At 37.1% G+C, this 22824-nt stretch overlaps 2 protein-coding genes across 7 annotated transcripts in view; one reads left to right on the top strand and one right to left on the bottom strand.

Moving 5' to 3' along the window:
* shroom4 (shroom family member 4) overlaps positions 1-14390 on the top strand; it is a 50781-nt gene extending 36391 nt beyond the window's left edge. For all 6 annotated transcript variants that reach the window (XM_051115025.1, XM_051115024.1, XM_051115027.1 and 3 more), the window contains 7 exons: positions 594-3054; positions 5924-5988; positions 7059-7694; positions 8812-9441; positions 9672-9810; positions 10544-10816; positions 12739-14390. In XM_051115025.1, the coding sequence (XP_050970982.1) occupies positions 594-3054; positions 5924-5988; positions 7059-7694; positions 8812-9441; positions 9672-9810; positions 10544-10816; positions 12739-13032 (4498 nt within the window). In that variant the 3' untranslated portion in view covers positions 13033-14390. The remainder of the gene's footprint in view (positions 1-593; positions 3055-5923; positions 5989-7058; positions 7695-8811; positions 9442-9671; positions 9811-10543; positions 10817-12738) is intronic.
* Positions 14391-16644: 2254 nt separating this feature from the next.
* Positions 16645-22823, bottom strand: otub1b (OTU deubiquitinase, ubiquitin aldehyde binding 1b). Its single transcript, XM_051115815.1, has 7 exons — positions 22709-22823; positions 22020-22081; positions 19512-19610; positions 19309-19427; positions 19064-19148; positions 17578-17772; positions 16645-17168 (listed from the first exon to the last, which is right to left on the bottom strand). The coding sequence occupies exons 1-7, from the start codon at positions 22749-22751 to the stop codon at positions 16971-16973; spliced, it is 801 nt and encodes a 266-aa protein (XP_050971772.1). The 5' UTR covers positions 22752-22823; the 3' UTR covers positions 16645-16970.
* Position 22824: the final 1 nt, after the last annotated feature.

The raw sequence follows: 22824 nt of genomic DNA, 5'->3' as shown, positions 1-22824 counted from the left end.
AAAATTCTACTCAGCTGTTTTCAACATACTAATAATAAATGTTTTTTGAGCAGAAAATCAGAATATTAGAATGATTTCTGAAGGATCCTGTGACTGGAGCAATGATGCTAAAAATTCAGCTCTGAAATCACAGGAATAAATTACATTTTAAAATATATTCACCTAGAAAACAATTATTTTAAATAGTAAAAATATTTCAAAATTGTATGTTTTTGCTGAAGTTTGGATCAAATAAACGCATAAGAGACTTCTTTAAAAAACATAAAAAAATCTTACTGTTCAAAAACTTTTGACTGGTAGTGTACATTGTTTTTAGTTCTTTTTATTAAATAGTTTTTTTTTTTTTTTTGAATGTAATTCTTTTTCTTTTTCTTTTTATTGAATAGTTGTAACTTCAAAATACTTCAATAAAGCTACTGATATCTTGCATTATTAGTGTGAAGAGAGACACTTTGTAGACTTTCAGGAAGCTTTTCAGTACTTCATAATTTGATACTGAAATTCCAAGCTGGCATTAAATAATGTAAATTGATACTTTTTGTAGGCAGTCTGTCACATCATCTAACTTGGTCCACTTCTGTTTGGTTGTGCAGTGAGCTGTCCATGCAGTGGGGCCATATCTCCAGGCACTACAGCACAGATCGCAGTAGCTCAATAGGAAGTATGGAGAGTCTGGAGAATCCTCCCAACCAGGGTTACTATGACAGTCAGCTCTCTCCCATCGATCCGGTCATCTTCAACAACAAACGTGACTCCGCTTACAGCTCATTCTCAGCCAGCTCAAACACATCTGATTACACCGTCCCCGTCAAGCCTGAGGATACCAACTCTATGGACAGTCTTCTCCAGGGTTTTGCTTCTTCCTGCAGGTATCCAGACGGAGGCCAGCATTGTGCTCCCAGTGGCCATGGAACCCAACAGGATGAGCATGAACACTCCAAGATACTCCAAGGTGCTAAAGTGCGACCGTCGTCCTACAGCTGCGAGGAGGAACACTGTGTGCCGCCACAGCCACCCATGAGGAAGGACAGTTTTAGGGCTACCAGAGGCCAAGCAACAGATAAACGCTGTGTGTCTGCTCCTGTAGGCATCCCTGTAGGCATGGTTGAAGATCAATCTCAAATCCAGGATGTTCTGACTGGAAGTGTTTATTTGAATGGAACACAAGCCGATGAACAAGAACATAAAGGATGCACCAGTGAACCTTATTACACCTTTAACTCAAAGAGAGAATCTAATGGAGATAGCAAGGCAACTGAATGTGAGAAAAAACAATATTCAGAATCTGTGGCAGTGTCTACGCCTCCTCTCAGTCCCTTTTCACAAAGGAATAGGGATGAGAACTTTGATACCCAACTCCAACCGGAACGTAATCTCCAGTCGGCAATGCACAGGCACAGCGCACCTGAGAAACTTTTAGCTTCTCAGTTGTGTATGATGGATTTTTCTGGCAACAAAAGTGATTGTGCATCTCCAACTTGCCAGTGGTCACAGTCACCTCTTTATGTGAGTGATACTAGTCCAAATACGTCCCAGGGCAAGTGGGAAGCAAGTAGATGTTCCACACCTGGTTCGGTTGCAACTTCGGAACTTGAGGATCCCAGGTTAGAGGAGGATCCTCTCGATTCTGGACAGAATATTTGGGGGCAGCCTATTAATGTCTCTGGAAATCCCATGGAGAATGGATTATCCACCGTTAACTCTCAAACCAGTGAGAAGAACCTTGGATCTGTAGGTGCTAACATGTGTGTGGACACTCACCTGAATGAGAACGGAGGAGAAGCAAGGGTGGACGATGGCAGTATCACAAAGCAGTCACAGAAACGTCAATTCCGTAACTCCAAGTCGCGTCGTAGAAGTGAGCGCTTTGCTACAAACCTCAGAAATGAAATCCAGAGGAAGAAGGCCCAGCTGCAGAAGAGTAGAAACCCTTGTGGTGAGGAGACTGTGGAAGAAGAGGTTGCAGATCTCAACATGGAGGCAGTAGATCCTCCAGAGTACCATCAACCCAAACCCCAAAACCTCTCAAGTCCTCCCACCAGTCCTCCAGCTGCCTCCATGCAAATACCCAAACAGATACCTCAACAAGTTCTTGATACAATACAAGTTGAGGAGCATTCCAGAACCAGGGCTGCATGCCTTCAGACACCTCAGACCCAAACCCAGATCCCTCAACATCCTAGACAAGTGTGTGTGCATGTCGTGGAGGAGATAGCGCCTGCAGGTAAACCACGCCGATGGCGTTGGACACCAGAATACAAGCTTCAACCAGAAAGTGAACTCTCTGAGAGTAACAGAAATGAGGCAACCGGACAGACATGGTCTGGAAAAATGGGATCAACAAGAGGGAGGGCAGGTTCCTCCAGTAGTCGCTTAGGTCGATCGGACGAGTGTGATATTCCTCCCTTTGCAGACCGCAGAAGGTTTTTTGAAGAGACTAGCAGAAAGTTGAGTCAGTCTGTAACAAACTTGTCAAGCTTGACAATTCGAAATCAGAGATTTGACAAGCCATGTAGACTGAACTATCCATCCTCACCTGAACCTCTCGAAATACCTACTAACCTGGGCCGGAGGAGGTTTTCGTATCAAGATGTGCCCTACGTCAACTCACTGGACACTGGGAGACAGTTAACCCATCAAGACCAAGAAAAATTAAGGGAGAGACTAATCGAGAGAGAGCAGGAGAAAGAAAGAGAGCAGGAGAGAATCAAAGAGCAAGAGAACCTTAGAGAACAAGAGAGGGAGAAGGAAAGATTAAGAAAAGAGAGGGAAAAAGAGCAACAAAGGGTGAAGGACTGGGAAGACAGGCAAAGATTGCTGCAGAGAGAACAAGAACAAGTTCCTCAGTCTCTATATCACGAAGCCTGTCGGAAACAGCCGCCCAGTCCTCAGGTTCCTTCCTCTCTGCAGTCCTCTGAGAATTTCTATACCAACTCTACCGCCAACATCCAAAAGCCTTGCTCAGCGTTCCACCCAGTGACCACCCAGCACAATCAGTATGATGACTACAATGTAAATCCACCCTACAAGTCCAGGAGCTACACCCCAGCTGAGGTAAGACTGGGAATTTAGCATTGTCCATTGTCTAAAACAGGGATTGTCAAGCTTTGCTGGTCCAGCCTCTGAGGCAAGTGGTACTTTCTGAGTACCACTATATCAAACATTGTTGCATTATACTGAGTTAGTGTTGGTGTAGCTATTTACCTGCTTTTAAATACTTTGCAATGTCCTGGGTTTAGTATTCCACTGTACTGTCAAGCAGATAGTACCTTCATGGACCTCCAGGGGTCTGCCGAATCATGTTTGAGGCAAAAACATTAGGCAGCTGTATATCTTCAGTCAAGTGATTCTTGTAAGAACCATGTAGCAGATATTAACCACATAGCAGTACAATTACTGGGGGAAATACCTTATGGATGCAAACATCATAGTATGCACTATATACAGTTGAAGTCAAAAGTTTACATACACCTTGCAGAATCTGCAAAATGTTAATTATTTTACCAAAATAAGAGGGATCATACAAAATCCATGTTATTATTTATGCAGTACTGACCTGAATAAGATATTTCACATAAAAGATGTTTATATATAGTCCACAAGAGAAAATAATAGTTGAATTTATAAAAATGACCCCGTTCAAAAGTTTACATACACTTGATTCTTAATACTGTGTTGTTACCTGAATGATCCACAGCTGTTTGTTTAGTGATAGTTGTTCATGAGTCCCTTGTTTGTCCTGAACAGTTAAACTGCCCACTGTTCTTCAGAAAAATCTTTCAGGTCCCACAAATTCTTCACTGAAGATCCAGAAGGAGAAACAATTCATTAACAGCCGGGGGGTGAAAACTTTTAGAATTTAAAGATCAGGGTAAATTTAACTTCTTTTGTCTTCTGGGAAACACATAAGAATCTGTAGCTTCTGAAGGGCAGTACTTAATTAAATAATATGATATTTAGGCAAAATAAGAATCACATACAAATCTTAATTTTATTTAAAAGTTTTCACCCCCGGCTCTAAATGCGTCATGTTTTCTCCTGAAGCATCAGTGCGTGTTTGAACCTTCTGTAATAGTTGCATATGAGTGCCTCAGTTCTCCTCAGTGTGAAAATATGGACCTCAAAATCATACAGTCATTGTTTGAAACGGTTTAAATACACAAAAATGCTGAAAAAACAAACAATTTGTGGGACCTGAAGGATTTTTCTAAGAACAGCAGGCAGTTTAACTGTTCAGGACAAACAAGGGACTCGTGAACAACGATCACTGGAAAAAAAACAGCTGTGGATCATTCAGGTAATAACACAGTATTAAAAATCAAGTGTATGTAAACTTTTGAACGGGTCATTTTTATAAGTTCAACTATTATTTTTTTCTTGTGGACTATATGTAAACATCTTTTCTGTTAAGTATCTTATTCAGGTCAATACTAAATAAAAAATAATACACATTTTGTATGATCCCTCTTATTTTGGTAAAATAATTGACATTTTGCAGATTCTGCAAGGTGTATGTAAACTTTTGACTTCAACTGCATATCTTTACAACATAGGGACATTTGTTATTAAATTATTTATGTGAGTAAGAGTAAAGCTTCCCTCTTGCAGTTCAATCATAAATTCATAATGAATAGCCTGTACATTAGCTAATAATGAATAGCTTGAACATGAATAGAGTTGGAAATCAAACACCGCTTCTTGATTACAAAAGAGGGTGTGATTTCCTTTCTTTTTTGTGGTTATTTACAATTCTAGGCTCTTAGGATGAGACATTTTGTAAAGCTATTGAACTACTTTTGATTTTAGTTAAATAGTTTTGAATTGAAAACAGCCTGCCTTATTGTGAATGGGGTGTATTTGTGGTTTAGTTCCTAAGCATTTATTTTAAAATGCACTGAGCCAGAAGAATTGTTATCTGTAAAATATTATATATCTTTGTGCATTGATCTGCATGCACACTGTTAGAATTGAATAAGGATGAAACTGTTTATTCTCTGCTTGAGCTATTATTTTAAGACTCTTTGGTTTAATGCCATATAGATGGGAATAAGACAGTTGTTTTCCATCTTTAGTGCAGACTTATTTTAATATTAGCATTCATGCTGGATATGTTGAAATTGGGCTTTCTCAGAGTCCCAAAAGGCCAAATGTTGGCCAGAACTGTATAAAAAACATGAACTGGCTTTAATACAACAGGAAGATTGAATATTTATTCTATCTCATTAATCACTAGTCTTAATACATGTCCTTTGGTTTTTAAAAGTGTCTTTAAACATGAATTGATAATCTAACTGATCTCTGAGCCATTTTTAGTCCTTCAGTGAGTTAAGATAGACCTTTATCAATCCATGAGGGCAAATTTAGGTGAATTCAAGGGGGGAATTTTCTTTGTGGTGAAATCAAGCCCATATCCTCTGGATGAGAATCAGAGATATTACTGTACTGACTCCCCTTACAGTTCTCAGAACAGAATGTTTTTGAACTGTATCAGTTATTTTGGCAGTTAAGAGATATTTTGCTCATGGTGTGCTTTTAAAAATCAGGGCTATAGATGGTTAGCACAACAACAGTGGGAATGAACTGGTATTTGTATGGTTTCTTAAGATTTTTTTTTTACTAGGGTTTTAAGAACAACTACAGTAGGTTGTTTCAGATGCACCACATGATAAATAACAGATCAGCAGACAAGTGAAAAGGTATGAAGTTACGGAAGTCCCCAGTATAGTGTTTTTTTTTTGTTTGTTTGTTTTTTTTTAATCTCTGTTTACCTAGTTGCTTTTTTTTAGTAGTAGGTTTGGGTAAAAATCTACTACACCAAATACATTTTTCTGTTATTATTTTTTAACTATATATTATTTATTGTTATTTATTTATAGATTACATTTATATATATATATATATATATGGCAAATATATTTTACAGGCCCATCCTATTCAGGAACAGGAACAAGCAAAAAAACTAAACAGAAATTTCAGCTTAACAGAGAGGTAAGATTTCTGTTCTGTTAAGATTTCAGATTTACTTACTGTTATTGTCATATTTTGCATGTGTTTCACTTGTTTACCTATGGTTATTGACAAATAGTGCTGTGCAATGAATAATCACAATTAATCACATCAAAAATAAAAGTTTTTGTTTACGTAATATATGTGTGTACTGTGTATATTTATTATGTATATATAAATACACACACACACACATGTATTTATATGTATATATTTTTATTGATATAATTAATATTATATAAAAATATATTTAATGTATAAACTTAACATATTTTTCTTAAATATATCCATGCATGTGTGTGTGTATTTATATATACATAATAAATATACACAGTACATACACGTATATTATGTAAACAAAAACTTTTATTTTGGATGCTTTTATTTTAATCGCATAATTTCAGATTTAAGTAGTATTTCAACATTGTATCAACTTCTGATGAGCACATTGATTTTAATTTAAAATAATCACTGTAGGTTAACCATGTATTTCTATGTCTTTGGAAGGTTTTTGTCTTTCGAACATATCAAAATGCACAAAAAATGTTTTTTGAACTCTTTCACCTAATATACTTACTTGAAGTACCTGATATTTTAAAATAAATATTTTTATATATTTTTATATATATATTTCAGTTGATTTTAAATGTATTTATTTTAATTTAACATTTTTTTTTTAATTAATTACTAGCTTTTCGTTAAACTCGTAAGTCCCTGTAGTTCTTTCACAAATACCAATTTGGGAAACCTTATGTAACGTAATGTTTAATATAGTTCATTTTTGTTAATAACAACAAATAGAATATATTTTCTTACTGTTTGTATTTTAATGTCAATATGGTTCAAGATCAAGGTCAAAAGAAATCTAAAAGTAGTCTGATTATATTACCAAAAATGTGTAATGTAATGGATTACGTTACTAACTATATATGGATTAAGTTACTAATTTACTATTTTAGTCATGTAATTTGGAATTAGTCACATTACAATTTGTAAATAATATACCCAGCTCTGCTTATAAAAAGTATTATAAAACATTTCTTTTTTCACAGGGACTACTCAAGGTGTAGGAGAAACTCCAAGACAGCAGAGGGTGCTGCTGTTCCTAGCTTCATGGGTCAAGGTGGCAACAGAATTACAGGAGGACGCACTGAGGAGCATCTGTTTACACCCCTTAGAAACCGTGCTATGTCAGAAAATGACCTTCGTGTGGACACACAAAATTTTCATAATCAGACCAACGTCGCACCAAGCAGAATGCGTGCGTCCACTCTTGGTGACCTGGATGAGAATGGAGTATGTGTAGGTGAGGTAAAAAAGAAAAAAGGGCCTCCGCCTCCCCGTCCACCGCCCCCGAAATGGGATCAGTTCCACAAGAGACGGGCATCCCACCATAACCTCTTCTCCACCCCGCCACTCTATTCCTCTCCTTCTTCATCTCCACCTCGACCACAGCCGTCCACATCCCAGCCTCCCAGTGTGCCTGAAATAACACGTCAACGCTCCTATAGTCTTCCTCCGAGGGAGTTCTCAGAGAGCCATCACTACTGCAGTCAAGAGTATTCTGTGGCTCCCCCGAGCCCTGCTTTTACACGTCGGGCCTTTAAACCTGTAGCCCTGCCCCCGAGAGAGAGAGACATGAGGAGAGAACTTCATCAGCCTTTGCCACAGCCTGAGCCACGCAAAAGGTAAAATATACCATCCAACACACACGTATGACGTGTAATACTTATTCATGGTGTTAATGTTGATTTCATAACAAACTTCACATTTAATGACTGCAAAAAAATGTATGTGGTGTAACCATTCAATAAAAAGTAAAAATATATTATCCGTATAGCTTAAATACAGTTGAGGTCAAAAGTTTACATAAACCTTACATAAGAGGGATCATACAAAATGCATGTTATTTTTTATTTAGTACTGACCTGAATAAGATCTTTCACATAAAAGACATTTACATATAGTCCACAAGAGAAATAATAGTTGAATTTATAAAAACTACTCCGTTCAAAAGTTTACATAAGCTTGATTCTTAATACTGTGTTGTTGATGAATGATCCACAGCTGTGTTTTTTTGTTTAGTGATAGTTGTTCATGAGTCCCTTGTTTGTCCTGAACAGTTAAACTGCCTGCTGTTCTTCAGAAAAATCCTTCTGGTCCCACTAATTCTTGTTCTGGTTTTTCAGCATTTTTGTGTATTTGAACCCTTTCCAACAATGACTGTATGATTTTGAGATCCATCTTTTCACACTGAGAACAACTGAGGGACTCATATGCAACTTCAGTGAAACTTCCGAAGGAAAAATAATGCAAGGGCCGGGTGTGAAAACTTTTGTTTTTTGTGAAGATGTGCACATTTTTCTTTTTTTTTTGCCTAAATATCATATTTTTTTCAATTTAGTACTGCCCTTCAGAAGCTACAGAAGATACTTGCATGTTTCCCAGATGACAAACAAAGTCAAAATTTAGCCAAATTTACCCTGATCTTCAAATTTCAAAAATTTTCGTAAACTTTTGAATGGGGTCATTTTAATAAATTCAACTATTATTTTCTCTTGTGGACTATATGTAAACATCATTTATGTGAAGTATCATGTCAGGTCAGTACTAAATAAAAAATAACATGCATTTTGTATAATCCGTCTTATTTTGGTAAAATAATTAACAATTTGCACATTCCGCAAGGTGTATGTAAACTTTTGACTCCAACTGTAAATGTCTTTAATGTGAATTTTGGAAGTGAATGAATTACATTTTTAATGTACTTTCGAAAAGATTACCTTAATGTCTGCTTTATTTCAGAATACCAGTCCATAATGCTGCAGTGTCCGATGATCCTAGAGTCACACTGGTGAAGCCCATCTTCCCTGAGCATCGAGCTGAGTGGAACCGGCCCAGTCCTCACTACACTGCACAGGGCACTACCAGGTCTTATGAAGTCCCAGAGAACAGTTTGTCCGCTGGACCCGTGTGTCCCGAATCCTACTTCTCCATGAACAACTTCCACCTGCAGCCCCATCAAGCAGGCTTCCCTGGAACAGCACACAAAAACCAGCTTATTTCATCCTGCAGTCCCAACAGTGTTGAAGATGGAAACCAGCCTCTGGAGACAGACATAGATGAGATCAATGAGAATGAGCGAGTAGGAGAAATTGACAGGAGGGAGGGAGAGGACAGGATGGAGATGCAGGGTTTTGCTCGACCAGTTATGGTGCTGGAGACAGACATTGACAACATGCCTGAGGAAGGGGCTCCATCAGCGAGAAATAATAGAGGGCAGAGGGGTGCTTTGGTGGAGTCCATTCTAGAGGATGATTATGGTTTATCTAGGAAAGAGCTGATAGGGGAGTTATTTCCACATAGTGTAAATACAGAGATGGGTGGAGAGGGATGGAGAGGAGGCCAGCTAATCAGCGGAGGAACACTAGAGAGGTACGCCAATAAAATACTATTTCAGTCTTTCTGCCTCAATCTTTGTTTTAATGAATGTGTTACTTGCCCTTTCTTTGTAATTATTTTTACTAGCTCTTTCTAAGTGAAAATTGTTTCAAAGTAGTACATGCTTTTTTAAATGTATTCTATTATATCAGGACAGATTGGTACAGTGCATCCACCTTTATCTCCATTATTTTGCTTCTGAATTATCCATGACTCTTTCCTAGGGCATCTAGACTGGGAACATCCACAGCACAAGTCTCACGATCGACCTGTTATGACATATCAGCTGACAACCCACAACTTCTTGCCAGGATTCGAGAGATCTCAGAGAGGAAAGAGGAGGAGGAAGAGCTAAATTATAAGGTATATTTATATTCATGCTTTGTAATCCAGTCTTCAGTGTCACATGATCTTCTACAAATCATGCTAAAATTCTGATATGGTTCTTAAGTAATATTTCATATTATCAATGCTGAAAACAGTTGTGTTGTTTATTATTTTTGTGGAAACTATGATACATTTTTTCAGGATTCTTTTATAAATATAAAGTTCTGTGAACAGCATTTATTTGAAATAAAACATGTTTCTTTTGTAACATTACGGTCAGTTTTGATCAGTTTAATTTGTCCTTGTTGATTAAATGTTCTTAAATTAATACACCACAAACTACTGCCCCCAAATTTTTTAACAGTGTATACACCAGTCAAAAGTTTTTGCACAGTAAGATTTTTAATGTTTTTTTTTTTTTTAAGAAGTCTCTTATGCTCACCAAGCCTGCAATTATTTGATCCAAAGAACAGCAAAAACAGTACAATTTTGAAATATTTTACTACTTAAAATAACTGTTTTGTTTGAATATATTTTGAAATATAATTTATTCCTGTGATTTCAAAGCTGAATTTTAGCATCATTACTCCAGTCACATGATCCTTCAGAAATCATTTGAATATTCTAATTTACTGCTCAAAAAAACATTTTTTTATTATTATTAGGTTGAAAACAGCAAAGTAGAATTTTGTTAGGTTTCTTTCTTTATCTGAAATAAAAAACAAGTAGTTTATATGCCACTTCTCATAGTAAATGTTTACACTTACAGAGGCAGCTGATGGAGAGCCTTCGTAAAAAGCTGGGCGTCCTGCGTGAGGCACAGAGGGGCCTGCAAGAGGATATTCGTGCCAACGCTCAGCTGGGAGAGGAGGTAGAGAGCCTGGTGCTCGCTATCTGCAAGCCCAACGAGGTGGACAAGTACCGTATGTTCATCGGTGACCTAGACAAAGTGACCAGCCTGCTGTTGTCTCTTTCTGGAAGACTGATCCGAGTAGAAAGCGCACTGGACTGTGTGAACCCAGAGACTGGCCACCACGAGAGGGTGAGGAGAGATATATAATCGCAAAATATAAACTATATTATCACCCACATCCAACTTTTTCTGCATACATGTAGTGTAGACCTTAGTCAGGTTAGATGGCATATTAAATTGAGCATAATTGAAACAAGGCTATGAGAGAAAGACTTACTGTCTTTACAATGGCATGCACTGTATAAAGGCAATCACGACTTTCAAAACTGTTCTAAGGAGTTCTTGTTTATGGAATGTTTTTCTTTTTATCAGTTAAACAATCAGAGTTGTCAAACAACAGTACATTCCATTGAACACACTGTAATTCTGTCCTTTACAGTCTCATTTCCTGTCAAAAATGAATGATGCTACCCTAACCAAGGTCTATACTTACGTACAGCAATTTATGTTATATAGCCAATCTTAAAGGGGTCATCGGATGCTAAGTTCACTTTTTCATGTTGTTTGAACATTAATGTGTATTGGCAGTGTATGTACAAATCTACCCTATAATGATAAAAATCCATGCAGTGGTTTTTAATTAATCTGTAAAAATAATATCCCCTTTTTCAAATCGAGCCGTTCTCAGATGCCGACACACCGACAGAGGCCGCTCCCACGATAGATGATTGACATGAGCTCTTACCTCAGACCAGCTGTCACAGTCCAGTAACTTTCCATGTTTCGATGCCGAAGCAGGGATGTAAGTTAGACAAGAATATCTCCGATTGAGCGATTGAGGTGTTGTGTTGCTGGATGTAATAATGAACATAGTGGTCATTTACTCCTGACATCTGAGCCGCTGAAGATGCAGTGGATTACGTTTGTTTGTGAAGGGAATGCGCCTCCCGATCTACATATATCCGTCTATGTTCGCGCGAATCATTCATGATCCAGCTTCACTTACAGCAGAAGTGTGTATAAGCATTTTTTTATGAATCTTTGCGATCGCCTTTCCTTATAACATGGTAGTTAGGAAGTTTAGCGGCTAAACGTGGCTAAATGTGGCTAAAGTAAACAAGATCGTCATTCCACAGAGTGAAGAGAGGGGCGGGGCGAGCAGAGCTCATTTGCATTTAAAGGAACAAGCCCTTAGAATGAGATGATTTTTACAGAGCTCATTTTGACAAGGTAAAAAGGGTGTTGTTTTACAAAACCATTGAGAATTTTTAATCAAAGTATATTAGAGACTTTTCATTAAGACCCTAAAGAATCATATCAACTTGGAAAATGGGCATCCGATGACCCCTTTAAGTGCTTGATTGCTTGTATCATCACAAAATGTAAACTGTATTGTCGCCCAGCTCTAATCTGCAAAATTTGAATATAAGGCATAAAGATGTTAACTCACCTTCATGTCGTTCCAAACCTGTAAGAACCTCAGAACACAATTTAAGGTGTTTTTGATGAAATCTAAGAGCTTTGTGACCCTGCAACACACAGCAACTGACACGTTTAAGGCCAAAAATGTAGTAAGGACATCGTTAAAATAGTCCATGTGATATCAGTGGTTCATCCATAATTTTATGAAGCTACAAGCATACTTTTTATGCACAAAGATAACCAAAATAACGACTTTATTCAACAATTTCTTCTCTTATGTCTCTGTCTTCAATGCACATTCTCGATAGTACTACAACATCTACCTATTGGACTATTTTTTCAATGTCCTTACTATATTCCTGGGCCTTGAAGATGTCAGTTGCCTTGCTGTCTATGCAGGGTCAGAAAGCTTTTGGATTTCGTCAAAAATATCTTAATTTGTGTTCTGAACTTGCAGGTTTGGAACGACATGAGGGTGAGTAATTAATCACAGAATTTTCATTTTTTGTATCGTGAAAATTACTTTATAAATTTGTCTCTGATTTGAGAGTAACAACTCTCTTCCTCCTTCATGTTTGATTTGCTTAGCATTTTATTCAACTACCACATCTTATTCTTTCATGTCACAGCTTCAACTTCTGGAAAAGAAGAAGCAGCTGCTGGTGCAGATGGGCGAGGCTCAGGAGCTCAAGGAGCATGTGGACCGGCGTGAGCAGGCGGTTGGCAAAGTGCTGGAATGTTGCCTGACCCCAGAACAGATGCGTGACTACAGTCACTTTGTGAAAATGAAAGCAGCCCTACTGGTAGAGCAGAGGCAACTGGACGACAAGATTAGGCTCGGCGAGGAGCAGCTCAGAGGACTTCGAGAGAGCCTCGGCCTGGGCCTTGGGCTGGGGATCGGGATGGGGTACGGGCAATACTGAATGAGTGCATGTATAACAGGATTTGAAATGGATTGAGAAGACCTTGAACTGCAGTAGGTTTTAAAAAGTGGACATTGACATGACAGTTGAGTACAGTAAAGCACAACTATTTTCAGTTCAATTCGAAAACACTACATCACTACTTGAAGTTGTTTCTTAGGACTTGTTGTTTCTCAGCTGCACTAATAATTTTTTTGCGCTTACTTGGTTACCATCTGACACCACCAAAGAATGCATGTGTGCATATACTTCTCATTGAATACAGCAGGGGGAGTGTCCATGCACTGCTATTTATTTATTTATGTGTGTATATATTCATACACACAATATATATATATATCTTTGTCCATAAATTAGAGAACTTTGGTTTCAATGTCACATTGCTTTAATAATTCACAGCCTCACATTGTATGTATCCAATTTCATTCGGTTCTTTGGCATGGTAAACGTTATTGTTCTGTTAAAAGTGTTCTGTTTTAAGTATTTGTATGTACATTGAAAACATGTACATAGCGGATGCCATAGTGCATCTTTGTCACAGAAGTTTCATTCTGTCATAACTGGAAGTGTTCTTGAATGAAACATTGTGGCGTTTTATTGCAGTGTTTTCAAAAGCGGGCCATTTATACGTTTCATATTCAGTATGCCTTATTGTACTTGCTACACTTTTCTCAGATAATTATTATTGCCAAAGAAAAAATTTATGTCTACATAAGAATATAAATGTGCTGTGCCTGTTTTGAGAAATGACATGTATAAATGTCTTGAGAAGATCAGCCTTGCTTTACCAAAGCTCTTATATTGATATTTTTTTTTGAATAAGAGTTTTTAGTTAAATGAGACGCACTGTTTAACCCTTATGTATCATCTCACAACATGGCAACTGTTGAGGCGACTGCTACTAGATTTCCTTTTCTTTGTGAGAAACTGGACATTTCTTAAGAAGGAAGGAGAATGCTGCTTCGTTGACCATTTACTGCCTTGAAAGTCTTGTCTTTTTTTTTTTTTATTGCAAAACAGAAGAGATGAAGAGTGATATAAAGTTGATTTGTATTTGAAGGGCTTGTACAGGAACAAGGAATGAATGTATGTATTTGGTTTCAAAATTGCAGTTTAAAAAGGTAAATGTGCCTTTGTGCTTATTTTTGCAGTTAAATTTTTTTGCTTCACTTTGTATAAAATTTATAGTTGAAAAACTATAAACTACTCTTGTTCATTTTGTTGTATCATACATTGTAAACAGCATAACGCTGAAGATGAAAGGAAATACTTGGTATATTGATAATTTTCCTCCTTTTTTGATTGAAAAGATTCCTTGTAAAACATGTACAATTAAAAACATCTTATTATGGATATGCCTTTGTTTTTACGAGTTCAGTCTGTTATTATTATTATTTATTTATTTTTTTTTGGCATGTTATATTCCAAAACTATTTCTACAATACTTTGCTATCTAATTTACCTCAAACCGACAGACTAAGGAGTATATTTTAAAAAATACATTATCAATTATGACCTAAAAAATATGTATAATATTTGAACATTAATCATTCTCATGTTGGAGCCCTGGTGAAAAAACAGCATATGCTGGTCCTTTGCTGGTTCATGCTGGTCCTTGACCAGCAACATGACCAGTAAAAACCAGCAAAGGACCAGCTAAGGACCATCTTAAACCAGCATCAAAACATACCTACCAGCATATGCTGTTTTTTTCACCAGGGAGGTGTGACTTAATAGATTAATAGTTTGTCGAAACGTTACGTAATGAATAATTAACAAGGGTGTTAATTGGATACAAGGAAGTGCCAAGTGAGCTTATAAACTACTTGGCGGGAAACGTAAAAGTATAAATAAAACGTGCACGAATTGTTTTTAATTTGTCGTTTGGTCAGTGTTGTCTTACAATAGACTACATGATGTTTGGCTTCGCACGAGCACTCAAAAGCACAAGATTCACACCCAGACAAAAGGTCTTAACCCAACAGACTTACTACATGAACTCTAAATCTGCAAAAGGCAGAGTCGGCGTTGTGGTACGTTCAACAGATAGTGAAACAAAGATACGTTCAACAGTTTTCCACTATTGCGTTGTTGTGATCTAAAGTTTTATTAGGTTTGTTTTCGTTTTAAAATCGTGTTTTTTCAGATTGATAGTCATAATTAAACTAACTTAAAAATCGAGTTCGGCGGGGTAAAATAAGTTGGTGTGTGTGTGTGTGTGTGTGTGTGTGTTTTAAGCGGGGTTTCCCTAGTAAAATTCGCATTCCAAAAGATAAATGTCACGTTTTGGTGTCGCTTCAACCCCCGGCAAAAGTGTTAGAATAGCCCAATTCCGCGGAGAAACTGTGGACTTGGCAACACAGATTCCTTCCGCTTTGTAAACCAAACTAGTATTGTGAACCTGCTCAGTCGATTCATTTAAAAGATTCGACTCACGAGTCGGACGTATCTTAATTGAATGCATTTACATCAGAGTATGTGAGCGGAGTAGGGCGGCAACAATTGTCCCTCGAGGGAAATTTAAGGCTAAAGTATTTTAGTATGTTTTGAAATATCACATAACATGCATTACAGTATAAATAAATAAATAAATAACTAGGGGGGGAAGTTTTGTGGCTTATTGTACCACTGGTGTGCAAACAATTTTCCTACGACATTCCTGTCAAGCTTATTACGTGTTTGTCGGCATTAAAAAGTATCTGCTTTTTTCAGAGCAAATTTAGTTTGTAAAATATGAAATCTAGATTAGATTTCTGCTCATTCGAAATCGAATACAGATGAAGCAGCGCTGTAAGATTACATTTGATTGAATTCATTATTGAGATCGCAACTGCGTGTGTAAATAAGTGTGGTACCTGTTTAAATCATGCTTTCATCCGAAAATATTCAGTACTTAGGAGCAAACAAATTCCTTAAACTATCCTCCTAAACCTCCCTCTCATGTATGTTGCTGTCATTATGATCTTCACATTCTTTCTGAGCTCAATTTTCCATCTATATCAAGCTAGCTGACTATGTTCAACATGTAAGTTCTTGCTAAATTTGCAGTTATATTACGAGCTGTTGGCATGAATTGTTCTCGTGATGGAGGCTTTTTGAGCGAAAACCACGAAAAAAAAATCACACTGCTCCGCTCACATACTCTAATTTACATTGATCGCTTCGGCAATAGTGTGTACTCATGTATCCTTGTCCTTACACTTTTAGGAGAGTGTAATTGTGATGGCCTTTATCTCGACTGCCGTCCTTGGTCCGGCTGGATGGGTCCTGTCCAACTCGTGTGACTCCCACAGAAAACTGCCATGAGGATAAAGATGCCTCCAGACGGATATAATCACGTCTTTGTAGCGTAGTGATTTGTCGTACATGATTATGAATGATTTGTCATACATTTTACCCAAACCTACTTGGTTACCATCAGTCTGCACAAGGTGTGGTTTGTTGGGTAAATGACTGTAAAATGAGCACTTAAATCATTAAAACCAATTCAAGTAATGCTGGTTTCTTTTTTCATTACTGGCTTAGAGCCACTGCTTGAATTGTAAAAGTCAGTCTGTGCCTTGATGTAATCATGTTCACAATTTCTGAAACCACAAATTGACTTGAGTCAAGTGAGGTGTAAATCCCTTTAATAAAACTCATGAAAGGCAGTGTAACAAAGGAAAACACTAAAAGCAAGTTGATAACATTTACAACCACAAAAAACCTACTGTACAACCCTAATGCTGCCATTTGATGCTGTGTCAGTTTTTCTGAGATCAAGAGCTTTAAGTTTTGTCTGTACTGAAAAAACAAATCATTTTGTAATGTGGGGAGAACTGGAGTGAAAACTTTATTGTGATTAATCATAGCATAGCCTCGCATACACACGTATGACTCAACTTGGCCGTAGAACCGGGATGGTTTCTTCACAATGGAACCAAAGAACATATAGAGTATCACTTATACAGGATGTCATAGTGGCCTGGGCGGTAGAGCAGGAAGATGCGTGGCTCACTTCCTTCAGGGAAGATATGATTGTTCACCGTTCCACCCTCGCCTCTGTCCATGTATTCCACTAATATGGGCACGTTCAGTGCCTGTGCTAAGGCAATGATATGGATGTGGTCGCTCTCTTTCGACATGGGTTCCACCTCCTAAAAACATAAAATGGACAATTAGATCTTAAGATGTATTAATCGGTATCACTTCACTTTTATATTTTACCACAGTCTTAGACAAAGTAGTTCATATGTAATCTTTAGGTGTTACTGGTGTTGTCAAAAGCACTGACTTCGGTACCAGTTAGGTGAAATTTGAAAAATAAAAAAAAAGTGACAATACCAGCATTTTGAGTGCTGCTAAGGTGATTCTTAAACATCTCTGATTGGCCATTGCGTTCACACGCTCAACAGATATATCTGTGATTGGCTACAATGATTATCGCTTAACGCAGTGGTCAATCAGAGGTGTGTAAGAATCTGCTCAACAGCACCGAAAATGCTGGTATCATCACGTCTTTTAGTACCGACGTCAGTACTTTTGACAACACTAGGTGTTACTCACCTGCTGACAAAACTCTTTGACAGAACGGCCACCCTCTATGAAGTGCTGAAAGAACACATTCTCCCGCTGCAGGTATCCAGAGGTGAGAAGCCTCAGGTAAACCACTATGTAGTCTGACACGCTCTGGTCGTTGAAGGAGTTCAGCAGTTCACGAAGTGATTGCTGCTTTTCACACTGCTCAATCAAGTCCATGAACTGACAAAAAAAAGAAACCACAGTTTGCATAATTAAAGTACAATTACAGGACTTAAAGGGGTAATTCACTGCTGAAAAGGTAAAAGATAAAAATTGTCTGTCTATGCAGTAGAAACTTTTCAAAATCAGTGCTATATAACCAGAGAAAAATGGTTGTGGTGAAAAAAAAAAAAAAAAAAAGGTACAAAAACGTCAACACCCATAATTCAGAACTACGACCTGTAGTTTTTACAAAAGCTCTGGAGCTGTAAAAAGTCCACCTGATGATGTGTTTTCAGTGGACTTCTGCCCAAAAAATAAACTCTTGTATTCGAACTTGACATAGACTTGGACATTTTGGACTTTTTTTTTTTTTAAAGTGATAGTTCACCCAAATATGAAAGTTCTGTCATTAATTGCTCATGCTCATTTTGTCCCAAACCCAAAAGATCTTCGTTCAATATCTTAATAATAATAATATATATAAATAAAAAAAAAATAATAATATTATTATTTATTTATTTATTTACAACTTTATTGTGAGAGGACAGTGGAGAGCTGACAGGAAAGTTCTGGATGGAGAAAGGGGAACAAGATCGGCAAGGGACCTCCAGGCAGGATTCGAACTCAGATCGCCATGAGCACAGTTACGCTATATGTCGATGCACTAACCACAAGGCTATGGGTGCCAACAAATTAAATCCAAAACCCTGCAGATCCAGCAATGCAACTGAAACACTTAAGGCCCTGAAAGGTAGTAAGCACATTGCTAAAGTTGTGCATGTGACAGTGGTTAATTTTATGAAGATAACAAATTTATAAATAAATAAATTTATTCAACAATTTCTTCTCTTCTGTGTCAGTCTCAAAGGAGTTCACAAGAGTAACACGACATGTGTGTGCATTCCTCTGATTGAAAACAAAGTGCAGTGCATTTAGGTTCTATGTCAGAATGCCAGCTCCTGCGTATAAAATGTTTTGGTTGCGTTGCTGTCTATGGAGGGTCAGAAGGTTCTCATATCAAAAATGTCTTAATTTATGTTCTGAAGATGAACAAATGTTTTATGGGTTTGGAACAAAATGAGGGTGGGTAATTAATGACAGAATTTTCATTTTTGGGTGAACAATCCCTTTAAGTTGTCAAATCCACTTAAGATAACAAAAAAGACTGGATGCGACTCGGACTCTACAAGGTGGACACTGTAACAACAACAACAACAAAAAAGTGTGTGAACTAACCCTATAACCATTGAGTTTTGAATTTGAGATGGCTTTTGAGTACAGTTTTTAACTGATAAATTTTTCAACTCACAGTGTTGTGAAAGTCCTCGATAGTGAACTCAGTGAAGCCCTGGTTTACAAGGTCCAGTTTGCTTTTAGCAGCCACAGCTTTAAACCTATAGTGCCAAAATTGAGACAGTTGTGGTACTTAGACATTCACTACATGACAGAAAGAAAAACAATTAATAAACTAATTCATGCTATCTCATGAATTAAACTACTTCAAACCAAGGCAATGCTACCTGCATTAGGCAGACAAATCAAAAAGTACACTACCTTTGCAGCTCCTTGCTGTCATCCAGTAGTGATTCCAAATGTGCAAAGCCAAAAGCTCTGTAGAAACAGTTTCCATCTGGCCGCGTCTTCCGAATGTATGAATACTTTTTCTGAAGGTCCTATAAATGCAATGTAAGAGTACAGTTTTACTGGAGGTTTCAGGAACTTGCTATACGCAAGTAAGCTCGTGAAACTGTAGTGACCTTTATCTTGAGCTGGTAAATGGTGTCCTCTGCAGCATATTCGCCCTTAAGCACAGAGAGATCTTGTCTGTCCGACACTAAAGGGTTAGTGGTGGCTATCTATTAAAACAAAACACAAGCAATTAAAGGATTAGTTCATGTAGTCATCCTCATATTGCTCCAACCTGTTTGACTTGCTTTCTTCAGTTACACATAAAAAGAGATGTTAAAGGAGAAGTTCACTTCCAGAACAAAAATTTACAGATAATTTACTTACCCTCGTCATTAAAGATATTCATGTCTTTCTTGATATTCATTATGTTTCTTGAGGAAAACATTTCAGGAATGTTCTCCATAAAGTAGACTTCTATGGTGCCCGCAAGTTTGAATTTCCAGTTTAAATGCAGCTTCAAAATGGCTCTAAACGAGCTGAGAAAGAAGGGTCTTATCTAGCGAAACGATTGGTTATTTCCTAAAAAAAAAAAAATAATAATAAAATAAATAAATAAAAAAATTACAATTCCTACTTTTTAACCTCCAATGCTCATCTTGTCTAGCTCTACGATGTGCACGTGTACTCTGTGTTATCTGGGTCAATACAGGGTAGGTCGAAAAGTTTCCATCTCATTTTGTCCTCCAAGTTCAAAATCGCCCTACATCGCTGTTTTACCTTTTTTTGTAAAGGACGTTTGACCTTCTATGCATGTTCACTTTGTAAACACTGGGTCGGTACTTCTGCAGTGATGTAGGACTATTTTGAAGTTGGAGGAGAAAACTAGATGGGAGTTTTTGACCTACCCTAACTGTACTGACCCAGATTAGACAGAGTACACATTGCAGAGCTAGACAGGATGAGCATTTGAGGTTTAAAAAGTATATAAACTGTCAATTTAAAAAAAAAAAAAAAAAAAGCAATCTTTTCGCTAGATAAGACCCTTCTTCCTTGGCTGGGATGGTTTAGAGACTTTTGAAGCTGCATTTAAACTGCATGTTGGATGAGAAGGGGGTGAGAAAATTATCTGTACATTTTTGTTCCGGAAAACTTCTACTTTAAGCAGAATGTTTCAAGTCTAAAGGGTCACTCACACCAAAAACTATAACTGCAATGATAAAGATTTAAAAATCACTATACACTGTAAAAAATAAAAAACACAATTTGTTGAGTCAGCTAAAAATAATTTGTTACCCTGCTGCCTTAAAATTTTAAGTTCAGTCAACTAAAATAAGTTTAGTCAACTTGAAATGTTAAGTTGTACTAAGTAACAACTGCTTTAAAATTTGAAGTTGATTCAACTCAAATATCTAAGTTGTCACTTAGTATAATTTAACATTTCAAGTTGAATAAACTTTTCTTGAGTTGACTGAACTTAAAATTTTAAGGCAGCCAGGTTACAAATTATTTTAAGTTGACTCAACAAATTGTTTTTTACAGTGTAGGAGAACAGCACAATCTATACACAACTATAATGATACAGAAGATTGATATTGTTGGAATCACTTTCAAAATGATTTTTTTTTATATATACTTAGCTGATAAATTATAAAAACGGACAGAAAATCAGAATCCACTAAATTGATGCAGATGTTTATATAGTTATTGTTATAGTTTCCATTTTTGGTGTCAACAGGCCTTAAAAGGATAGTTCACCAAAAAATGAAAAGTCTGTCATTAATTATCCTCATGTCGTTCCAAGCCTGTAGGACCTTTGTTAATCTTCAGAACACAAATTAAGATATTTTTGATAAAATATGTGAGCTTTCTGACCCTGCAAAGACAGCAATACAACTGAAATGTTCCCAGGTTTAGAAACATAGAAAGGACATAAAATAGTACATGTGATATCAGTGGTTCAACCGTTTTACAAAGCTACAAGAATACTTTGTGTGCAAAGGAAAAAAAAAGACTTTATTTAACAATTCTTCCCCTTTGCCTCACTGTCCCCCACCATTATCGAGAGTACCACAATGTAGTTCTTGTAGCTTTGTAAAATCACAGTTGAACCACTGATGTCACACGGACTATTTTAACAATGTCCTTACTACCTTTCTGGGCCTGGGAATATTTCAGTTGCATTGTTGTCTATGCAGTGCCAGAAAGCTCTCAGATTTCATCAAAAATATCTTAATTTGTGTTCCAAAGATGAATGAAGGTTTTAGGGTGAACTATCTCTTTAAGAAAAATCTGGATCGTTCAAAGCTATAGTATGAAGGCTTGGAAAATTGTGCACAAGTTGTGTGGAATTCTTTTAACCAGGGTGCTTTCTTTAGAGTGTGACAGCCCATCTCTTTAATTGTGTGGAATTAAACAACAGCATAAACATTATGCCTAAAATTTCTCTTACATAGAAGAATTTTTGAGAAAAGGATAAAAATGATCACAGAATAGTTTAACTACAACTCTATCTATCATTAAAAACAGCTAACAAGTTAACAAAAACATTAAATATTCAATGATTTGTTCAATAACAATTACCATATTTTTAAATTACAAGCCTTTTTTAAAAATGCGACATTACTCTGAACACTCACCTCTTGCTGAATACGGTCCTGCTGAGCCATAATGGCTTCGTCATATGCAAGGCAGTTCACTCCTGCAAAACAAACAGGCATAAATGAAGGGGAGAGAGTCAGAGAAATTTTAGACACCTGCCACACAGAAAAAACCGGTCCTGAACACATAACAGTTGATGACAGTTCTGCTAATGCTGCAGTTTAGTGTTTTCATCTCGCTTAACGTTACATGTCACATTCCGACGTAATGTAAACAAAGTCGCGTGTGAGGAATCCTTTAACCATCATCTAATTCAGTTTCCTAACCGCAGGTTATTAACATACAACTAAAACACAAAGACATTCAACCACTTACCTCTATAAACCTTGACTGAATATTAGTTATGTATGACAATCTACAGCTGATTGGCAAACAGAGCTACTTAAGCCGAGAACGTAAAATCAAAGTAACGTTATCTGATTCGTAATTAAAATATGACATGTAAGGAAAATGTTTAGGAGACTACGTTTTATTTTTGGTTAAATGAGCCCAGAATTTGCTCTATGTATAGCCAATGCTTTGCATTTCCTCCTCCTGCTCGTACAGCAGTCAAAGCACACTGTTTCTCCATTGCAAGCTCCCTCATGCAGTACCCTGCAAGATGTTTTGCTTTCGCACGTCAGCTGATCTTTTAGACTACGTTAGGGAATGTTATTTTTGCACCTACCCTCCATCTCTCCCTGTGATGATTCCTGCTGTTCATCCGCCATCTTGATTGAGTTCTTTTTCGACCGCCCCCTCTCTCATGTACACTTCCGGGTCGTGTCATTCAGTTACAGGATC

The sequence above is a fragment of the Labeo rohita genome, chromosome 7 (genome assembly GCF_022985175.1).
Source record: "Labeo rohita strain BAU-BD-2019 chromosome 7, IGBB_LRoh.1.0, whole genome shotgun sequence".
In the NCBI taxonomy this organism is placed as follows: Eukaryota; Metazoa; Chordata; class Actinopteri; order Cypriniformes; family Cyprinidae; genus Labeo; species Labeo rohita.
Note: the sequence above shows the minus strand (reverse complement) of the source record. Positions and strands in the feature narration are given on the sequence as shown.

Bases quoted from the DNA above. Each gene is read 5' to 3' on its own strand.
- otub1b (XM_051115815.1), bottom strand. From the start codon at position 22,751: ATGGCGGATGAACAGCAGGAATCATCACAGGGAGAGATGGAGG. The intron at 19,428-19,511 runs GTCACTACAGTT...TTGCATTTATAG, and splicing joins TTTACCAGCTCAAGATAAAG to GACCTTCAGAAAAAGTATTC. The intron at 17,773-19,063 runs GTGAGTTGAAAA...TTTTTTTGTCAG, and splicing joins TCGAGGACTTTCACAACACT to TTCATGGACTTGATTGAGCA.